The 14,078-nt window shown below is 40.1% G+C and overlaps 1 protein-coding gene across 1 annotated transcript; it reads left to right on the top strand.

Annotated features, from left to right (window-relative positions):
• The first annotated feature begins 6,194 nt into the window (after positions 1–6,194).
• On the top strand, positions 6,195–11,124 carry LOC133420939 (L-amino-acid oxidase-like). Its single transcript, XM_061710818.1, has 6 exons — positions 6,195–6,235; positions 6,313–6,444; positions 6,539–6,740; positions 6,952–7,017; positions 7,494–7,630; positions 9,915–11,124. Exons 1-6 carry the CDS (start codon positions 6,195–6,197, stop codon positions 10,708–10,710), a joined length of 1,374 nt encoding a protein of 457 aa, XP_061566802.1. The 3' UTR covers positions 10,711–11,124.
• Positions 11,125–14,078: the final 2,954 nt, after the last annotated feature.

Raw genomic sequence — 14,078 nt, 5'->3', positions numbered from 1 at the left:
CTTTTATGAGTCCCAGGGCTTTGCAGGCTTTGTAGCCTAGAATAGGTGGGCCTTTACAGTTCACTATGTAGAACATTTCTATGGTTGACTTAGTTTTGTATGTGCTCGCTATTTTGCAGCAGCCATTCACTTCCAGTGCATGTCCGCCGTAGCCTGTCAACTTACGGTCAGCAGCCATTAATTGTGTGCTGGGCATGAGCGCATTAAAGTCTTTGGCTGGTATTACACTTGCCTGTGCCCCAGTATCTAGCTTAAAAGTCAGTTTTTTGTTCTGTGGGCCCATTTCAATAGCTGCATATGCACTTTCCTCATCTTTCCTCTCTGTAGTAACAGTGTCCACAAATAGCTCTGAGCCATCATCTTCATTACTTTCACCAACTGTGTGGATTTCTCTGTGCACTGTTCTACCTGGGGTGTGAGGCTTAGTTTTGCACACTTTTGCATAGTGATTGAATTTTCGACACTTTAAACATTGTTTGCCTTTTGCTGGGCACTCTATGGATTTATGGTGGTGTCCCCCACACTTGCTGCAGGCATTTTCATGCGTTCTTGGGCTGTCATGGTGCCTGCTAGCTCCCTTTATAAAAGCTGGCCTACCAGGTTTGCGGTGGATTGCATGTACTTCATGACTGTCGTTAGCCATAGCCTTTAGCTGCACTTGTGATAGCTCATAGGAGCGGGCTATATCGATCGCTTTATCGAGCGTGAGCTCCGGCCCCTGGCTGAGTAATTTTTCGCGCACTCTAGGTGAGTTGGTAGCGAAAATTATACGGTCCCTGACCATCTCGTCGCTGTCTGTGTAGTTGCAGTCTTTAACTAGCAGCTTGAGATCTGTCGCAAAGTGCTCAAATGACTCACTGTGTCCTTGCGTTTTCTCCTGGAATTTATATCTTGCAAATATAGGATTTGCTTTGGGAGTGAGGTATTCTGAGAATCTGTCATAATATGTATTTAGCAACTTAGCTTCATCTTCAGCCAGTGTCCATGTGTTGCTGATGTCCCGTCCTTTGTCGCCAATCCACAGCAGAAGAAAGCTGCATTTTTCCTCTTCTGTTCTCTTTTTGAGCGGTCCTGTGAACATCAGTTGGGCATGTTGCTTGAATCTCCGCCACGCATCTGGTAGATTAGATGAATCCCAGTCCATCTTCGGGGTAGGAACGCCAAACGCCTCCATTGTTAACTTTCCCTCGTCTTTTTTTTTTTTTTTTTTTTTTTCGTCTTCTACGCGGGTCCGTCGTCTAACTACTTTTTCTTCGACTTTCACTCTGACACCATGTTGTGATAAGCTATACACGGGAAGTATTATAACTTATCTTATATAATAACGGCACACGGATACTTCTTAGTTTCAGCTGAACTCGGGAGCTTGGTTTATTTCCAACGTCTCAGTCCGCACCTGCAACTGTTAGAGCAGCGCAATACATCCGGTTAAGGATAGACTTTCAAAATAAAAGCTTTAGCAGTCAACATTGCTAAACATTACAGATTTAACGCGGAACCATAATTCAGGCTTCAGTCCTCATCGGTACTCGACGCGACGGCGGTTCCTCCGGCCTTCCAGCCGCCTCTGCGGCGCAACTCTCCCGGGAGCTGCGGCTCCTTCTCGGTATATTCACGCGCCCCCCCTTCCATCCCGTCCGCCTCATGGTTCCGCGTTAAATCGACACACACCTTACGTGTGCGTCGCTGCGTACCCTATGTCGTAGCTCTGCGCCGGTGCAACGCGGAACCATAAATCAGCCCCCGCTGTGCTGTTCTTTAATTTGTAGCGAGTAACGACGTGTCCAATTTTAAATATAGCGGATTAAAAGTACGATTTTTTCCCTGAAATTTAACAAAGTAAAAGTAAAAGTACAGAGAAATGAAAGTATCAATAAAAGTACAAATTCTCAAAAATCTTACTTAAGTACAATAACGAAGTACTTGTACTTCGTTACTTTACACCACTGGTTGTAACCAAATTCAATCTAAATCAACATTGGACTTGGAGTCTTTGCTGATCTTTGCTTTCATGCTGATCCGTTGTCCCCGAAATGAAAGTAGATTTTATTTGTCTAGGTTTATTCAAAACGTCTTCGGGAACTGTACTTTTTTCAGTGTGGTTTCATTACCATCCTATTTTTAAGATGTGTTCGGAAAGTTGTTCTTCTGGTGTTTTTCCTCAGCAGCTCAGTGGTTTTTCATCCTCCCTGTCCTCTGGAGACTTTCTGTAAATTTTGTTTTTTAAATTTGTTTGAATCGTTATCTTTGGTGGGGTATATTTGGGTGATTACATCTCATACATCTTATTCATTTTGATAATCCATTGTTCAAAACTCTTTGATTTAATATCCTTCCTCTTTTTCTAGGTTTTCTATCAGACTAAATTTCTTTGAGTGTATGTAATCTATTTGATTTCCTTTCGGTGAGCACTTAGTTCCACAGACAGGTTTAAGATTTTTGAGGCTGAACGTGTCATCATTAAGGAAAATTTTTGAGTGTTTCACAACGGTAGTCTTACGTTTTTTTTCTTACGTGTATTTGCCCTCTACTGGACATATAAGTTACTGCATTTAAATGCATTTAGTTGCCCTGTAGTGGACACATATAAGTTACTGCATTAAGATGTATTTATTTGCCCTCTAGTGGACACATAAATTACTGCATTTAAATGCATTTATTTGCCCTCTCATGGACAAATAAATTACTGCATTTAAATGTATTTATTTGCCCTCTAGTGGACACATTAATTACTGCATTTAAATGCATTTATTTTCCGTCTAGTGGACATATAAGTTACTGCATTTAAATGCGTGTATATGCCCTCTAGTGGACATATAAGTTACTGCACTTAAATACATTTATTTGCCCTCTATTGGACACATAAGGTACTACATTCAAATGCGTGTATTTGCCCTCTACTGGACATATAAGTTACTGCATTTAAATGCATTTAGTTGCCTTCTAGTGGACACATAAATTACTGCATTTAAATGTATTTATTTGCCCTCTAGTGGACACATAAGTTACTGCATTTAAATGTATTTATTTGCCCTATAGTGGACACATAAATTACTGCATTTAAATGTATTTATTTGCCCTATAGTGGACACATAAATTACTGCATTTAAATGTATTTATTTGCCCTCTAGTGGACACATAAATTACTGCATTTAAATGCATTTATTTTCCCTCTAGTGGACATATAAGTTACTGCATTTAAATGCGTGTATTTGCCCTCTACTGGATATATAAGTTACTGCATTTAAATGCATTTATTTGCCCTCTAGTGAACACATAAATTACTGCATTTAAATTAATTTTTTTGCTCTCTAGTGGACATATAGGTTACTGCATTAAGATGTATTTATTTGCCCTCTAGTGGACACATAAATTACTGCATTTAAATGCATTTATTTGCCCTCTAGTGGACATATAAGTTATTGCATTAAAATGCATGTATTTGCCCTCTACTGGACATATAAGTTACTGCATTTAAATGCATTTATTTGCCCTCTACTGGATACATAAATTTCTGCATTTAAATTAATTTATTTGCCCTCTAGTGGACATATAAGTAACTGCACTTAAATGCAATTATTTGCCCTCAAGTGGACACATAAATTACTGCATTTTAATGAATGTATTTGCCCTCAAATGGACACATAAATTACTGCATTTTAATGAATGTATTTGCCCTCTACTTGACATATAAATTACTGCATTTAAATGCATTTATTTGCCCTCTAGTGGACATATAAGTTACAGCATTTAAATGCATTTATTTGACCTCTAGTGGACATATAAGTTCCTGCATTAAAATTATTATTTGCCCTGTAGTGGACACATAAATTACTGTATTAAAATTACTTATTTGCCCTCTAGTGGACACATACATTACTGGTAAATAAATGCTCTATTTGATGTATAAAAGTGAAGTAAGTTACTGCATTTAAAGGAGCTGTATGTTAGAGCAATAATAAAACGAATCATAAAATGACCCCGATATGTCAACAGACATTTAAAAAACATGTTCATTTCAAATGCTTATGTCACTGACAACAGCACTCAAGCCAGGATATTCCAGTTTAAAAAGAGGAGTTGCAGCCCTCAACTGATGTTTATGTTGTCATTTTTTGTTTTGGCCTGAAGCTCCACCCTCCACCTATCTCCCAATCACCAAGTCAGTATTGTTTCTGAAGCTCCACCCTCCACCTATCTCCCAATCACCAAGTCAGTATTGTTTCGGCATCCGGGTTGCCAGCTCGGCTCTAATTATCGCAGCCATGGCAGCCTACGTTCCTGCTGCATTCTGCAGCCTACCTGGCAACCTCTGGTCGGAGGGAGGAGGGGGAGGGTACACGCCGCTCAACAATATTTTGAAAGTGACTGCAGTACCAGTTTTGGCCATTTCTTACAGACGGCTCCTTTAAATCCATTTAGTTTCCCTCTACTGGACATATAAGTTACTGAAGTTAAATGCATGTATTTGCCCTCTAGTGGACATATAAGTTACTGCATTTAAATGCGTGTATTTGCCCTCTACTTCACATATAAGTTACTGCATTTAAATGCATTTAGTTGCCCTCTAGTGGACACATATAAGTTACTGCATTAAGATGTATTTATTTGCCCTCTAGTGGACACATAAGTTACTGCATTTAAATGTATTTATTTGCCCAATAGTGGACACATAAATTACTGCATTTAAATGTATTTATTTGCCCTCTAGTGAACACATAAATTACTGCATTTAAATGCATTTATTTTCCCTCTAGTGGACATATAAGTTACTGCATTTAAATGCATTTATTTGCCCTCTAGTGAACACATAAATTACTGCATTTAAATGAATTTATTTGCCCTCCAGTGGACATATAAGTTACTGCATTAAGATGTATTTATTTGCCCCCTAGTGGACACATACATTACTGCATTTAAAGTCATTTATTTGCCCTCTAGTGGACATATAAGTTACTGCATTAAGATGTATTTATTTGCCCCCTAGTGGACACATAAATTACTGCATTTAAATGCATTTATTTGCCCTCTACTGGACATATAAGTTACTGCATTTAAATGCATTTATTTGCCCTCTACTGGACACATACATTTCTGCATTTAAATTAATTTATTTGCCCTCTAGTGGACATATAAGTAACTGCACTTAAATGCATTTATTTGCCCTCTAGTGGACACATAAGGTACTGCATTAAACTGCATTTATTTGCCCTCTAATGAACACATAAAGTACTGCATTTTAAGGAATGTATTTGCCCTCTACTGGACATATAAATTACTGCATTAAAATTACGTATTTCCCTCTAGTGAACATATAAGTTCCTGCATTAAAATTATTATTTGCCCTCTAGTGGACACATAAATTACTGCATTAAAATTACTTATCTGCCCTCTAGTGGACACATAAATTACTGGTAAAGAAATGCTGTATTTGAGGTATAAAAGTGAAGAGCCCAAGCACCCCCGACCACCCCCCCCCCCCCCCCCCCCGAACACACACACGCACACACACACACACACACACACACACACACACACACACACACACACACACACACACACACACATACACACACACACACGCACAACCACAAACAGGTTCATTTATTTTTCTTGTCATGATCTGTTGTAAATACTGATCAACAAGACAACAGTAACCTGTCGTTTTACTAGTAGTAACTAGCTTCAGCTAACCTATGTATAGCCTTTTTACAAGCCTCCTCTTGATACAGGGCTATAACCCACCTTCTGTCTTTCAACTACTTTGAAATGCTTTGTTTCATCCCCATAAAATTTTCCTCATTCTCCCTCTTCCATTTTCGGGTTTGTGTCCCCGACAGCTTTTTTTCTGCTTCTCCATAACGTTAACTGTCAATTCAAACACTCGCGCTCCTGCGCGTGCTCGCGGGGGCGCGCAGTGTGTCGGGGAGGAGAGGTGGGAGGACGAGAGGAGAGGAGGTGAAGGAGCTGAGGGGCGCCTAATCAGTAACGTGCTGCTGTTATTAACCATATAAATTACACATATACGCTGTCAAATACTGAAAAAGCACACTCCAAATAATTCCCGGCTGTCGCTTAGTGTGCATAGTACCCACTTTTTGCGCCACTGCATACACAGTAATAGATTTATGATATCACATGCGTGCCCAGACTGCCGTCAACACTACATCCAGTTTTCTTTGGGTGGGCAGAGCATGTCCGTGGGGGGGCACTGCCCGCCCCTGTCCCCCCCCTGGTAAAGCCTATTGTATGTTGTATGTATGTTAACATTTAGCTCCTCAAACGTGATGCTGCGTCGAGTGTGTTCTGCAGTTTCTTCCATTTTGTTAAGGTAACTATCCTGGAGGCCAGTGGACGAGTTGGAGGACGGGTGGACACCTACAGGAATGAAGAAGAGGGCTGGTATGCTGAGCTGGGGGCCATGAGGATCCCAAGTTTTCACAAGTGGGTTTATAAAATAAAGATTTGCTGCTTATTTAAAAGATAAAAAATAAAACCAAGGGACTCCACAAAGTGACGAAGTGACATCTCTCTCCAGGATTCTCCACTGGTATATTCACAAGCTGGGCTTGAAGCTCAATAAATTCATCATGAACGACAACCAAACGTTTTACCTGGTGAACGGACAGAAACTCAAGACGCTAAAAGGAAAACAACACCCTGATTTGCTGCAGTACAACCTAAGAGGAAATGAGAGGCATAGATCAGCAGATGAACTTCTCCAACAGGCTCTACAGAAGGTAAATATTTTAATAAACTTGTGTTTTTTTTTTATTTTAATTTATGAGTACATAAATATTGGCCCTGCATAAAACCATCATGGATGACAAATCTACATCTGGAGATCAAAACCTTTTTTCGTGTGTCTCTTTGTGTTTTGTACCAAGTTTAAGTGTATCTATTTGTGCTTTGACTTTAAATGACACCAGTTCAAATCCTCTTTTTTTGTAGGTAGTACATGAAATTAGGATTCATGGCTGCAAAGCGATAAAAAAGTTTGATCACTACTCTGTGCAGGTAAGATTCAACGTGATCTGTTAAAATTCTGTGAAACTGTGAAATGAAGCCACATTTCTTCCTCCAGAAACTTTGCTCAGCATTATCCTAGGATTTCATGTTGGGTTTCCATGTGCTGCATGGTTCTTTGAGGTACCTGTGATGATAACCCTTTACAGATTTACAAAAATCCTGATTACAGACCACCTAAACATACATCACAAACTAGAGTTATCTAGATCCCTGGTCTTCAATTCCGTTCCCCGTGGTCCTGCACATTTTAGATGTTTCTTTGCTTCACCACACCGTGATACAAATGACTGTGTCATTATTAGACTTGTGCAGACCCTGATGACATGCCGATGACGACGTTTAATTAGAATCAGGTCTGTTCAAGCAGAAAAACTGCAGGATAGTGGCCCTCGAGGACCAACTTTGGACACCCCTGGTATGCAGTACAGAAACATTTACATGAATTTGGATGTTTATCTTAACAGGAGTATCTGAATGAAGAGGGAGGTCTGAGTGGAGAAGCCATCAGGATGGTTGGAGATCTGCTTAACGAACAGAGCCTCATGTTCACAGCCCTGACGGAGATGCTCTATGACCAAACGGACGTTAGTGACCATAACACGTTAGAGCTGACAGATGTTAAAAATAGACAAAACCTTTTGATAACTGCCTCATTCCACAGACTAAAGGCCTTCATCAGCCGAGAGCTAAAAAACTCACTGGCCTAGTTGCCAAAAAACACCTCTCTTATACAGCTCTGAGAAGACTGAGTTCAGATTTGACTTTCCTCCTTTGCCATCAATCTCCAGGGAAATACTTCAGTCACAAAATCTCAGGTCTCTTAGAAAAACCTAAATCCTTTTTACTCTCTCAGAGCCTTTCTCTTTGGTAAAACCAGAGAAAGATCTCATTGAAATATCTGTCCCCTTATTTGAAGAAGGGACAGTTGTTCCTTGAATGACCGGAATAACATTTCAAGCGCCATCTTTTTTTTTCTTTTTTTTTTAACCTTTATTTAACCAGGCAAGCAAATTAAGAACAAATTTCTTATTTACAAATGCAGCCTAGGGGGGTAAGGGGAGGGAGCTAAGATGAAAAAAACTAAGTTATATAAATACACAAAAAGAAATTAAAACACAATACAAAAGATAAGATAAGATAAAAAAAGATTAAAAAAAAGTGCAGGAGTCGGTTGTACTTAATAAAAAATGTAGTTTGAAGGTGGAGATGGAAGTGAGAACAGGAAGTTTAAGGGTTTTTTGTAAGGTGTTCCAATCAGAGGCTGCAGCGAACCGGAAGGCATTGCGCCCAAAGGTGGTGCGGACACTGTGATCACATGAATCCCAACTCAACTCAACTTTATTATGAAGCATTTTAATAACACAGTTGACCTAAGTGTTGAACACAAACATGTACTCAGATAAAAACATTTAAAAAATTTAAAACATTTTAAACAAACATAAACATAAAAGCAAAAAACTAAAATAAAGCAGTGAAAATGCCAAGTCGAAAGAGTTTTAAGGGAGGATTTCAATCAGAAAGTGTGTCAGAAAGAGCGTGAAGGCGTGTACAGCTGAGGCAGGTCGGACTGATACTTTGGAGCGAGACCATGGAGACGTTTAAAAACAAATAAAAACTTGTTTTAAATCAACGCGTAAATGAAGTGGGAGCCAATGAAGTGATGGTAAACTTGGAGCCAAATGCTGTTGTTTTCCTTCAATTAAACGTTGTGCAGCAGAGAGAAATCGAGCAAATGATTTCTGGCTGACGCTAATGTAAATTTCATCACAACAAACTAAACGTGTTGTGATAATAGCATGGATTCAAATCTCAAAGTGACATCGAGAAAGAAGACTTAACCTTGGCCAGCTGCTGGAGGTGAAAAAAACTAGACTTGACCTCTAAACTAACATGTGTATTAAAGGTACAGTTGATGTCTGGTTTTAAACATACGCTGTAGGTTTCAAATGTGTGCTTAAAAAGCCCAAGTTGACATGCACCATATCACTCAGCCCAAGTAACACAACCTCAGTCTTATCTTGATTAAAGTCTAAGGTATTAAGTGACATCCATGCAGAGTAAGCTTTTCCATGCTTCAGTGGAATATACATTTGGCCTTAATCAGGATAAAAGTGCAATGAAATTCCATGTTTTTGGAGGACTAATACAAGCAGAACCAAGTATATTGATAAAAGAAGAGGGCTGAGAATAGAGCCATGAGGCCCTCCGCGTGTGAAAGGTGCTCTGGAGGACTCCAGAATGCTGACTCAACTTTCCAGGAGAGTATGAAAGAGCAATAAACCAATAAACCCCAAAAAGCTCAGAACCTGGTTAAATTCAGACCAAGAATTTTGCACTCTTGGTATTGAAATTCCTTAGAGAGGAAAGGGAGCTTAATCAGTCGTGTAACTACCACATGCTTAAAACTCGAGGGTACAATCCCATTAACTAAACTGCCATGAATGACATTGAGCACAGTCTAAATCTCCCACAAAGAGCATTTGTCTCATTATAATAACACGTTTGAAGTGGATATGGAAACAAACCGAGACTTCCGTCTTCACCCTGCATTGATTTCGTCAGTTATTTCGTTTAGGTTCTTATGAACACGGACAAACTTGAGCAATACCACGGGAAGTCACAGGGGCAGTATTGAGTCAATCAATGAACTAATGATGAGAAAAAACTCAACAAATTGTTTGTTGGTGTTGGTTGTTGATTCATCACTTCCGCCTCGTAGATGTGTTGCTTCACAACCATACGAAGGCACTGAAATTGTAGGAAACGTCTGGAGTGGACACATGGACGAAATACAAGAATTGTAGATACATTCAGCCTTAAACTTTTACTGGATTCTATAGTAAACCCATTTATGCCATGATTGTATCACTTTCTTTTTTTTGAAGGTATGATGAAGTGACTGGTGGAATGGACCTACTCCCCACAGCATTTGCGAAAAACCTCACAAGCCAAATCTTCTTAAATGCAACGGTCAAGCACATAAAGCATTCAGATAAAGGGGTCACGGTCACATTTCTGAATCAGTCCACTGTGGCTCAGCTTCCCGCTGACGTTGTCCTGGTAACCACCACAGCCAAAGCAGCCCTCTTCATAGACTTTGAGCCACCTCTTTCCATCAAGAAGATGGTAGCTCTGAGATCAGTCCACTACGACAGCGCAACCAAGGTCTTTCTCACCTTCAGCGAGAAGTTCTGGGAGAGAGATGGCATCCACGGAGGAAAGAGCGTCACAGACCGACCAACTCGCTTCATCTACTACCCGAGCCACAATTTCACAAAACATGACAAGATAGGTGTCCTCCTGGCTTCTTACACCTGGTCTGATGACTCCCTCCTCTTCCTAGGTGCAAGTGATGAAGATGTGAAAGAGCTGATTTTAAATGATCTGGCACTGATCCATGGTGATTATATCAAATCTCTCTGTACTGGAGTTGTGGTGAAGAGGTGGAGTGCAGATCCTTACAGCATGGGTGCCTTCGCTCTTTTCACACCCTACCAACACCTGGAATACACCAAGGAGCTCTTCCGAAAAGAACCGGGGGTTCACTTTGCCGGAGAACACACGGCCTTCCCGCACGCTTGGATCGAGACGTCCATGAAGTCTGCCATCAGGGCGGCTGCAAACATCAGTAAAGAGGCGCAAAAGGAGTCAGTGAGAGGTCCAGACAGAGATGAGCTGTGAGGTTTTGAGCCTGGGGTTACTATGGCAACATGTCATATAGTTGTAACCAGAGGTGGAAAAAGTACAAAAATAAGTAAAAGTAAAAAGTACCCATTAAGAACATTACTTAAGTAAAAGTATAAAAGTACCTCAACTTAAATATAATAAAGTACCAAAAGCACATGGTGTAAAATGTACTTAAGTACAAAAGTACAAAGTACAAAGTAAAAAGTACAAAGTATAAAGTACAAAATTCAAAGTACAAAATTATTTTCAAAAGGATTGCAAAGAAATGAAGAATCCAAGAATTTGCTTACAACTCTAAATAATGGTGATATTATTCTAACCTCTTTAGCGTTTGTTTCCATTACCCCATTTTAATTTCTCCCTTTGCTCATCACTGCTGCTGTACCCCATTGGCCCCGCTGACAGGTCCACCCCGTTTTATATAATAGATCCATGGTTCACCCCCAGCCTGTAGTATGCAGTGACAACATTAAGCAACCCCAGCTGATAAAGGATGAGACTTTTGGACTTTTAAATGCCAAAACCACCTTAGAAGGGGTGGAATCAAAGAATGGTGTGCATGGACACGCGTCAGCTGCAGCTCAAGGCTGATTTATGGTTCCGCGTTACACCAACGCAGGGCCCGTACCCTACGTCGAGGCTCTGCGTCGATTTAACGCGGAACTATAATTCAGGCTTCAGTCCTCATCGGTACTCGACGCGACGGCGGTTCCTCCGGCCTTCCGGCCCGCCTCTGCGGCGCAACTCTCCCGGGAGCTGCGGCTCCTTCTCGGTATATTCACGCCCCCCTTCCTTCCCGTCCGCCTTATGGTTCCGCGTTAAATCGACGCACACCTTACGTGTGCGTCGCTGCGTACCCTATGTCGTAGCTCTGCGCCGGTGCAACGCGGAACCATAAATCAGCCCCCGCTGTGCTGTTCTTTAATTTGTAGCGAGTAACGACGTGTCCAATTTTAAATATAGCGGATTAAAAGTACGATTTTTTTCCCTGAAAATTTAACAAAGTAAAAGTAAAAGTACAGAGAAATGAAAGTATCAATAAAAGTACAAATTCTCAAAAATCGTACTTAAGTACAATAACGAAGTACTTGTACTTCGTTACTTTACACCACTGGTTGTAACCAAATTCAATCTAAATCAACATTGGACTTGGAATCTTTGCTGATCTTTGCTTTCATGCTGACCCGTTGACCCCGAAATGAAAGTAGATTTTATTTGTCTACGTTTATTCAAAACGTCTTCGGGAACTGTACTTTTTTCAGTGTGGTTTCATTACCATCCTATTTTTAAGATGTGTTCGGAAAGTTGTTCTTCTGGTGTTTTTCCTCAGCAGCTCAGTGGTTTTTCATCCTCCCTGTCCTCTGGATACTTTCTGTAAATTTTGTTTTTTAAATTAGTTTGAATCGTTATCTTTGGTGGGGTATATTTGGGTGATTACATCTCATACATCTTATTAATTTTGATAATCAATTGTTCAAAACTCTTTGATTTAATATCCTTCCTCTTTTTCTAGGTTTTCTATCAGACTAAATTTCTTTGAGTGTCTGTAATCTATTCGATTTCCTTTCAGTGAGCACTTAGTTCCACAGACAGGTTTAAGATTTTTGAGGCTGAACGTGTCATCATTAAGGAAAATTTTTGAGTGTTTCACAACGGTAGTCTTACCTGTCGAAGAAAATAAAATTTGGGTGAACAACGTTGATTGCTGTGTTTGATTGTCTAGTCTTAAAAAACAGAACAGGCCGAGTTGAGCGTGGGATACGGGTAGGGCTGCACGATTAATCGTTAAAAAATCGCGATCTCGATTCATGCTTGAACGCAATCTCATTTCCAAATGACGACGATTTAATTTTTTTTTTTTTTTTTTTTTTTTAAAGATGGCTGCATAAAAAAAGGACTAGGCCTATGTTCTAGGTTGTCCTGGTAGTCCTGTCATGGTCAACTATCATGTTGTCATGTTTGTTATATTTTGTTAATGATTGTGGATTACATTTGGAGAAACATCTACCTTTCTCATCACCTGACGCATATTGCACATAAATATTGTTAAAATTGTTATTGTTAAAATGATTTAAAGACAAGAGAGATGTTTATTGTTTTTATGTTCAATGTCAGCTGTTACAGCAAAAAGCAGCCAGAGGAATAATTTGTTGCCTCAGAACTACAGGATCTGTTACAAGTCCCCTTTCTGAAAGGGTGTTCAACTCAGGGAGGAACAAATATTGTTCAAAATTGTTATTATTGTTTAAATTATTCAAAGGTTTGTGTAAAGAAGACAAGAGATGTTTATTGTTTATATATTTTTGTTCAGCTGTTGCAAAGTTAAAGTAATAAGTGCAATAAATTTTATATTGGAAAAAAATCGTGAGAGAATCGTGATCTCAATTCTAAGCAAAAAAATTGTGATTCTCATTTTGTCCAGAATCGTGCAGCCCTAGATAAACTGTATAGAGTTTATACATTTTGATCAAGGTATAAACGATGCTCTCGTATCCAGGAGTTCAGGCACTGAGGGGAATCTTTTTTCTTCACTCAGCCCTTTAACAGCAACAGAACAGCTTTCCAGCTCTGTTGAGGTACAGCAGAGGTGACACCATGCTGGGTGGCAGATTAAACCAGTTGAGACTTGCTGAAACTATACAAAGAACATTACCATCCAGCAGAGGCATCTTTGTCAGAGTCAACGAAAAAAAGGCTGCTATGAACCACACCCACAGCACGCCCAATATTGCTGCCATGAAGTGGAAAGCTCTCTGCTTTGATTGGTTAACTCGCACCTTTTCCCCAGGCCCTTCCCTGGGCCCGGAGCGAATCAGAAAACGGAGAACACACACACTGCAGAAAAATATGACAATGATGCAAACAAACAAAAAAGAGACCATCATAAGTGTTATGGAGTCATAAGATACAATTCCATGTAAGCTTATCATCATAGAGCACACTAGCCAAACACACCCGATGGCGATGTTTCTGACCCGAATGCCTCGGGCACTTTTGAGTCCCAAGTAGGTGATGGGGTGAACAACGGCAAGGTAGGTTTCTACGCATGTCAACATTTGGAAAAACATCTCTCCGTAAAAAGTCAGAAGGCCAAAGCAGAGTCCTATTTTTATCGAAATTAAGCTTTGACTGTGCTCTCCACAAAAGTAAAAGACAATCCCGATGATCGCGATCACCTCCATGACAGCCAGGTGGAAGGCGAAGACATCTGAGTGGCTTGATGAGTTAAAGGAGCGCTTTTTCTTCCATTGTTGGTAGCTCAGGTAGAGGACGGCGGTGCAGAGGGGGACCATGAGGAGGATCTTCGATGCAGCCACAGCATAGTTGATGAAAGTTGAGATGAAGCACGGGTTGTACAGGTA

Source organism: Cololabis saira, chromosome 20, assembly GCF_033807715.1.
Source record: "Cololabis saira isolate AMF1-May2022 chromosome 20, fColSai1.1, whole genome shotgun sequence".
Taxonomy (NCBI): Eukaryota; Metazoa; Chordata; class Actinopteri; order Beloniformes; family Belonidae; genus Cololabis; species Cololabis saira.
The sequence above is the reverse complement of the archived record's forward strand: the minus strand, read 5'-3'. Positions and strand labels throughout refer to the sequence as shown.